The sequence below is a fragment of the Micropterus dolomieu genome, linkage group LG02, assembly GCF_021292245.1.
Source record: "Micropterus dolomieu isolate WLL.071019.BEF.003 ecotype Adirondacks linkage group LG02, ASM2129224v1, whole genome shotgun sequence".
NCBI lineage: Eukaryota > Metazoa > Chordata > Actinopteri > Centrarchiformes > Centrarchidae > Micropterus > Micropterus dolomieu.
In genome coordinates, this window is record NC_060151.1 from 30,199,060 (window position 1) to 30,206,975 (window position 7,916).

Below are 7,916 nucleotides of genomic sequence, written 5' to 3' on the forward strand. Positions count from 1 at the left end.
TAAAATTAGTAAAATAGAATAAAATAAAAGGGATAAAATAAAGTCAAATAAGATCGGGAAAGGCTCTTCTATAAAAGTATGTTTTAAGAAGGGACTTAAAAGAGTTCAGTGACTCAGCCGACCTGATTTCCTCAGGCAGGCTGTTCCAGAGCCTCGGGGCCCTGACAGCAAACGCTCTGTCCCCTTTAGTTTTCAGTCGAGACTCTGGAACAGACAACAGACCTCTGCCCGAGGATCTCAAGGTACGTGCTGGTGCGTACGGGACTAAAAGGTCAGAAATATAACAAGGCGAGAGGCCATGAAGAGCTTTAAAAGTGATCAATAGAATTTTAAAGTCAATTCTAAAACATACTGGGAGCCAGTGTAATGAAGCTAAAATAGGAGTAATGTGGTCATATTTCTTTGTTCTGGTTAAAAGCCTGGCAGCTGAGTTCTGGACAGTCTTGTTGTTCTTGTTGTTGTTGTAAACTCGCCTAAATCTGTCCTCTGTTTGTAGACTCCCTGCCTGGACTTGACTCCTGTCTCTGCTTCACTCCTGCTGCACATGGACTGGTGTGACTGGATCTCCCACAAGACCCATACTGTATGCAAGCCGAAGTACAGAGCAAAATCACACTCTGATTGAACCATTCTACAGTGCAGTGACAGTAGTTAGTGTAATTAAATAGCATTCTTTGGACCTGCAATTTATCTGAGAGAGAGAGGAATCAGATATGATATTACTTCATCACACATTTACATGAGCAGCAGGATAGCATTTTAGTCACAGCCCACAGAAGAACTCAGTCTGGCCTAAGTGAAGTTGATGACTTGTAAGTCTCTTCGTGGTCTCTCGCCCTGTTGTATCTCTGACCTTCTAGTTCTTGCAGCTATGCACCAGCACAAACTCTGAGAGAGGAAGCTGGATGAAAAGTCAGAGGATCACCAAAGTCACTAGGACTCATCCTGAGGGGAACATGAACGTCTGAACCGCATTTTATCACAATTTAACCAACTTCTGTGGAGAGACAGTATTTGACTCTTATGGAGCTTCTAAAGTGCAACTAAAAGCTGCTTTTCAAACTGGACCGGATTAATGTTGAGGGTTTAAAAAACATTTTAAACTCAGAAGAAAACAGAAGTCCAGTGAACAAAAGAATGAATGAGGACATATCTCACCATCTGACATGTGTGCATTGGTTCCTGTAGGAGAGACAAAGAACAATACATTTAGTCACAAACAAATTTGTTTGTTTGTGCAGTGATGATAATCTACATGGAACTAAGATGGTGTTGACCGACTAGATTTCTGAGAACAAAAGCAACCGGTTCCTCCTGTGTTCCTGAGGCCCAATTTGCATCTTTTAAAAGCAGAACTTCTGCTATGTTTCCACCTCCCATCCAGACTAAAACTAAAGTCTGAAAACGCTGCTGACCCAGTTTTCGTTTAAAGCTCCAGGGTAGCGTTTTAGTGGCTACTGACATTTATTTACTGTGTAAATAACACTTCTACACTTGTACTGTTTATGTCTCCGTATTTACTTTGCGACGACTCCCAGTCTTTCCGCCGCCACAGTTGCTTTGGACTACATTCAGTAACAGTTCCACCTCGTTGTCGATCCATGCAAAGAAATCTCTGATGTGCTTCTTCGTCTTCATTACTTTCATCTTTCGCCAAACCTTCTGCAACTTGCGTTGTTTTAATATAAACGGAGATCAATTCTGATACGCAGCTAAAACGCTGCTGTGGACAGAGAACGCATTCATTTTAAAACTCTGTTTTTAAACAGCAGCGTGGATGTAGCCACCCAAGTAGCAGCTTTAATTCACTTTGTTATGTTGTGATTATCGAAGTAAACTCAAATTGTTTTACTTCAAAAAATGACACAGATGCATTTCTTAGCTTATTAATCTAATAAAAGTGTGAATCAGTCTCCTGCCCTCACACAGAGAGTCAAACTGCCAGTTCTTCAGTCAAATATTTCTGCATGTTGCAAGTGTCTGAACTGACTGTGAGTAGATAATTACACAGAAACAGAAGAGTCAGTCTCTTCTTTCTAGATTTCTTTTCATTATGAATAAAAAACAAATCAGGTGATCAACTGAGAAGATATTTTAATTTACCTGTAACTGCTAAGACCACAAGCATGACGCCACAAACCAACAGTCTGGCCTCCATCGTGCGACTCTACCAACTGTGTCTGGTCATCGGTAGAGGAGTTTATTAATGGACGAGTTTATCAGTGGATAAACCGCCTGGACAGGCCGCTCACGCCCTTCTTTACCAACAAACCAAATTAACATTTTCTCTGGCCCCGGGCGTTGCACTGCTGCTGCTGTGTCTACTTTTAGGAATCAGAATCACTTTCATTGGCCAGGTATTTACAGAGAGCCTACAAGATAATTCCAGGTTTACATCCCTCTTAGTGTACAAGGTTCAAAGTTCAAGATACATACAAATACAAAAAGAAGTGGTCAGACTTGTTAGGACCGTTCCATTGAAGAGAAAAAAAACCACAATGGTCCCTAAAATAACTTGAAACTGAAATTTAATGAAACTGAACTGATGAAAATCAGACATTAATTAATTATTTATAATAACATAACAGAATAAGCAGAAATAAACCTGACAACAAGCTCAACAAAACAGACATAGTGTAAACATATTGATAATAAACTTTAAAAGTACAAAAGTAGTCAAATGGAAACCCCTATACGGACAATGCTATGATCAATGTCATTAATGACAATATTGAAGCAATGGACAGTGAGATCATTATTTTTTTGTTTTTTGATTTATCAAAAGTCTTTGATACAGTAGACCATCACATTTTACTGGGAAAACTTTGCAATATTATTTTTTGCAGCAGGAGTGGAGCTGTTTGTTTGGGAGCAGCAGGAGTGAAGCTGTTTGTTTGGGTGCAGCAGGAGTGGAGCTGTGTGTTTGGGTGCAGCAGGAGTGAAGCTGTTTGTTTGGGTGCAGCAGGAGTGGAGCTGTTTGTTTGGGTGCAGCAGGAGTGAAGCTGTGTGTTTGGGTGCAGCAGGAGTGAAGCTGTTTGTTTGGGTGCAGCAGGAGTGGAGCTGTGTGTTTGGGTGCAGCAGGAGTGGAGCTGTTTGTTTGGGTGCAGCAGGAGTGGAGCTGTTTGTTTGGGTGCAGCAGGAGTGGAGCTGTGTGTTTGGGTGCAGCAGGAGTGAAGCTGTTTGTTTGGGTGCAGCAGGAGTGGAGCTGTGTGTTTGGGTGCAGCAGGAGTGAAGCTGTTTGTTTGGGTGCAGCAGGAGTGAAGCTGTTTGTTTGGGTGCAGCAGGAGTGAAGCTGTGTGTTTGGGAGCAGCAGGAGTGGAGCTGTTTGTTTGGGTGCAGCAGGAGTGGAGCTGTGATCTTGGAGGTGGAGGTACTGTATATATTGGATGTGCAAGCAAAACTCGGCTGAACATTTTTCTAAGATCAATGGCCATCAGCTTCATGCGACTGGTTTTGTTTCTGGTTTGGAACCCAGACGTCTTGTTTATTACAGCCATGTGTAACGTCAACTACTGACGTAACTACGCTCGCCGTAGCCTGGTTTATTCGCTCCAAATCAGCTGATGGAAACGCACATTATTTAGCAATTTCTTTTTTTGAATTTTTTTTGCAACATTTCAAAAGTACGCTTAAAATTCACATGACAATTAGATGGAAACATGGCTACAGTGTTGAAGAAATCATGCAGCCCTCAAATAGAGACATTATTCATAAATTGCAAACCTTTTTATTCACCGCGGGAGTTTTCCTCGTTTTTCCTGGTCGCTGTTTACATTCCACCTCAGGCCTGCTCATTGTTATCGGGGACTTTAACAAAGCAAACCTCAGCCATGAACTTCCAAAGTACAGATAGCATATTAAGTGTCCCACCAGAGACACTAACACACTGGACCACTGCTACACAATATTAAAGGACGCCTGTCGCTCTGTTCCCCGTGCAGCCTCAAGACTCTCTGATCACTGTCTGGTTCATCTTATCCCGTCTTACCGGCTGCTAAACCTGCTTTAAAGAGGGTGAAAAGATGGACCAACGAGTCAAAGCTGGAGTTACAGGCCTGCTTTGACTGCACTGACTGGAGGGTCTTTGAGGCTGCAGCCACTGACCTGGACCAACTAACTGACACTGTGACATCTTACATCAGTTTTAGTGAGGACATGCCGACCAAAACCTTCCGCACAAACAACCAACCACTGGCTCACAGCAAAACTCAGGCAGCTTCGTCAGACCAAAGAGGAGGCCTTCAGAAGCAGGGACAGAGCCCGGTATAACCAGGCCAGGAACACACTGACTAAAGAGGTCAAAGCTGTAAAGAGGAGCTACGCTGAAAAGCTAGAAAACAGCTTTACAGCCAGCGACCCTGGTTGTAAAGAACAGGTGAACAGGTCAGTGGATGATGCTGTCAACTTGGGTCTGCATCACATCCTGCAACACCTCGACTCTCCAGGGACACATGCAGGGATCCTGTTAGTGGACTTGAGCCCGGCGTTCAACACCATCATCCCGGACATCCTCAGCACCAAAATCACCCAGCTCACTGTGCCAGCCTCCACCTGTCAGTGGATCACAGACTTCCTGACTGACAGGAGTCAGCAGGTGAGGCTGGGAAACATCACATCCAGCACCTGGACTATCAGCACTGGGGTGTGTGCTCTCCCCACTGCCCTTCTCCCTCTACACCAACGACTGCACCTCAGGAGACCATCTGTCAAACTCCTGAAGTTCGCTGACGACACAACGGTCATCGGCCTCATCCGGGACGGTGATGAGTCGGCCTACAGGCCTATTTCCCATTGTAAAGAAGAAGTGGTTATCCTTCAGGTGGTTCTCTTCCTTCTCTCTGGCTTGGGCGCTTGTTGGTATGTTTTCCGCTCTGTGGTGTAGTGTTCTCATGACCCCTAGCTTGTGCTCCAGTGGGTGGTGGGAATCGAACAGTAGGTATTGGTCTGTGTGTGGGGGTTTTCTGTAAACACCAATCTGCAGGCTTCTGTCCTCTTCAATGTGTACAGCGCAGTCCAGGAAGGCCAAACTGTTGTTGTGAACATGAAGGGGGCACTTACAGCCTGTGGATACCCTAAATGGACCTTTGTGAAAACAGCCACAAGATCCAAGAAGGACAACGGTCCAATGCCGTGAGGAATGCACAGACCTGTATATTGGGGAGACTAAACAACCACTACACAAACGCATGGCTCAACACAGAAGGGCCAACTCCTCAGGTCAAGACTCTGCAGTCTACTTACATCTGAAGGACAGAGGACACTCGTTTGAGGACCACCAGGTGCACATTTTAGACAGAGAAGATGGATGGTTTGAAAGAGGTGTCAAGGAAGCCATCTACACCAGGGTCGAGAAGCCGTCATTGAACAGGGGAGGGGGTCTACGCCACCACTTATCCCCCACTTACAATGCTGTCCTTTCATCACTTCCCAGGAAACTCAACAAACGTAACCTATTGGCCTCAGGTGAAGATACCAACGATGGTCGTTCAGTCTTGGCCGCAGGTAGTCTTAACGACTGTAACGACTGTCGTCACAGCAACAAGGAACTCTAACGAACCAGCGGTATCGATGACCCGGGCCAACGACCCCACTGAGGTTAAATAGCTGAGTTTCCCTGCCAGTCAAAAGTCCTTTGGATGAGGGACGAAACGTCTTCCAGTAGCTTCAACCAAGTCCAGTTGCCCTTCATTTTAACCTTCGTTGGATAACTATGACCTGGATGACTGAGAATCTTCATAGACAAAGAGCACAGTAGAGGGGGTAGTGGTGACCCTTGAGTTGTACCTCTGTTAAATTGAGATTGGGCAGAAATTAGACCATTTGTTGAGACCGAGGCAGTGGGCATTTTGTATAAAAGCTGTACCCATTGAACAAAATCTGATTGAAAGCCAAAATCATTTCAACACTTCAAGCATGTAGTTTTGCTCAATACGATCAAAAGCTTTCTCTTCATCCATTGTTACTATTGCACTTGGAGTTTGATGGAAATTAAGAGGAAATCAAGTGAATAATATTGATTAAATGTCTTGGATTATTTGATGAAGTACGGCCTTTTATAAACCCTTTTTGGTCTGCATTAACTATATCTGTCACTATCACTACTCTTTCCAGTCGATTAGCCGCTATTTTTGAGAGTATTTTTACAACCATTCCAAGTAGGCTAATCGGGCGATAAGAAGCACATAGTTCTTGATCTTTCCCTTTTTTTGGGAATAACTATAATATGAGCTAAGTACATAGATTTTGTGAGTTCACCCTCTTCAAAAGATTAGTTGAACACATGTTGTAATAGTTTAATTTTGCTTTTCATCTTTTTATAAAACTGTACACAGAATCCATCTGCCCCTGGACTTTTATCTAACTGGAGTGAGGAGATTGCTTTATCTGGTAAGTGTATCGTTGTCCAATTCTGAGGTATACAACATTTAATAAAATTTATGAAAGCATTCATTGATCTTTTTATTGTTTGTTTCATGGATTTGATATCAGATATTGCAGAAATAAAAGTTTTTTGCAAAGAGTTTCTTGTAAGACGAGCCAGCTTATTTCCAAATTCAAAGAATGTTTGTCTAGCAAACAAAATATCAGACTCAGCATTCTTTGCTAGTGAATTAGTCAACAGTAGTCTTGCCTCCTTTAACTATTTAAGCACCCCATCTGAGCTTTATAAGATTCCCACACCAATCTCGGATAAGTCATTGCAGTCATTTACTTGTACTGTAAATAAAGGTCTGTCTGCGTTTCCAAGAATTTTATGAAATTAACAAAACAGTGATGCGTTAATTTTCCAAGAGAACAATCATTCTGCGGGCCTGAAAGGTTTAATTTCTAGAGTGAAAGGGCAATAGATCCAGCCAACCAACTGGGCTGGGTGTTTATATATGTAGTCTATTCATGAGAATGACAAGTGAGGTGGAGAATAAAATGTGTAATTTTTAGGATTCATGTATCTCCAAATCTAACAGTGTCTGAAGAAAATTTTGTAGTGCTCTGCCAGATTTTGATTGATCTTTATGAGGGGGGCAATCATCTCCAATTATCATATTTGTACAGTCCATTTCAGCAATTTTACTGAGTAGGAAGGCAAAAAAGTCCTCGTCATAGACATTAGCAGCATAAACATTTCCTAACAATACTGATTCTCCATATAGTTCTCCTTTTACTAGAACTATCTTTCCTGTCTGTATCTTGGTAACTATTTTTAGCTGTAAATGGCAGCAATCTATGAACTAATATAATTGCACCCCTTTTACTTGTAGAATAAGATGTAAAACATTCCCGGAGAGATTTTTTGTGCTCCTCCTCATTCAAATGGGTTTCTTGGAGGAAAGCAACCTGGACATTTTCCTTTTTAAGATAGTTTTGAACAGCTTTCCTTTTGATAATATTATTGGAGCCCTTGATATTCCAGGTACAAAACTTAATATTCAGAGTAATGTAGTATTATATCATGCTGCAAAGTCTCATTCACCTTATCACATAATTTGGATATGGTTTTAATCTGAAATCCTGTCTGGAAAAAAAACAAAAAACACAAGAACAATCCAAGTAAAAACAAGCTAAAGCTCGATAAGACCTACTAACACAGAGCCAAGAAAAACAAAAAACAAAAGCCTTTTCTAGGGCTGTCCCCGAAGGATTTAGTCCTGCCCATAGTCGAATCATGTGTGGGGTTTTTTGTACAAGGCAATTGCGAGCGGGGGGAGGTGTGTGTGTGTGTGTGTGTGTGTGTGTGTGTGCACTCTGTGTTTAGACACGGTAGCTCTGTTTCAATCTTGAGAAACTGCAGAGCTTCAAACAAAAGGAAAATTAAATGTGGACTCTTAAACATCAGATCTCTCTCTTCTAAAGGTGTACTAGTAAATGAACTAATATCAGATTATGATATTGATTTGTTTGGTCTTACTGAAACCTGG

At 42.3% G+C, this 7,916-nt stretch overlaps 1 protein-coding gene across 1 annotated transcript in view; it reads right to left on the bottom strand.

Moving 5' to 3' along the window:
* The window catches only part of LOC123967431 (mast cell tryptase-like), an 8,542-nt gene extending 6,384 nt beyond the window's left edge, over window positions 1-2,158 (bottom strand). The window contains exons 1-2 of the mRNA XM_046043526.1: window positions 2,104-2,158; window positions 1,159-1,182 (exon numbers count right to left, since the gene is read on the bottom strand). Coding sequence (XP_045899482.1) covers window positions 1,159-1,182; window positions 2,104-2,158 — 79 coding nt within the window. The remainder of the gene's footprint in view (window positions 1-1,158; window positions 1,183-2,103) is intronic.
* Between the last annotated feature and the right edge of the window lie 5,758 nt (window positions 2,159-7,916).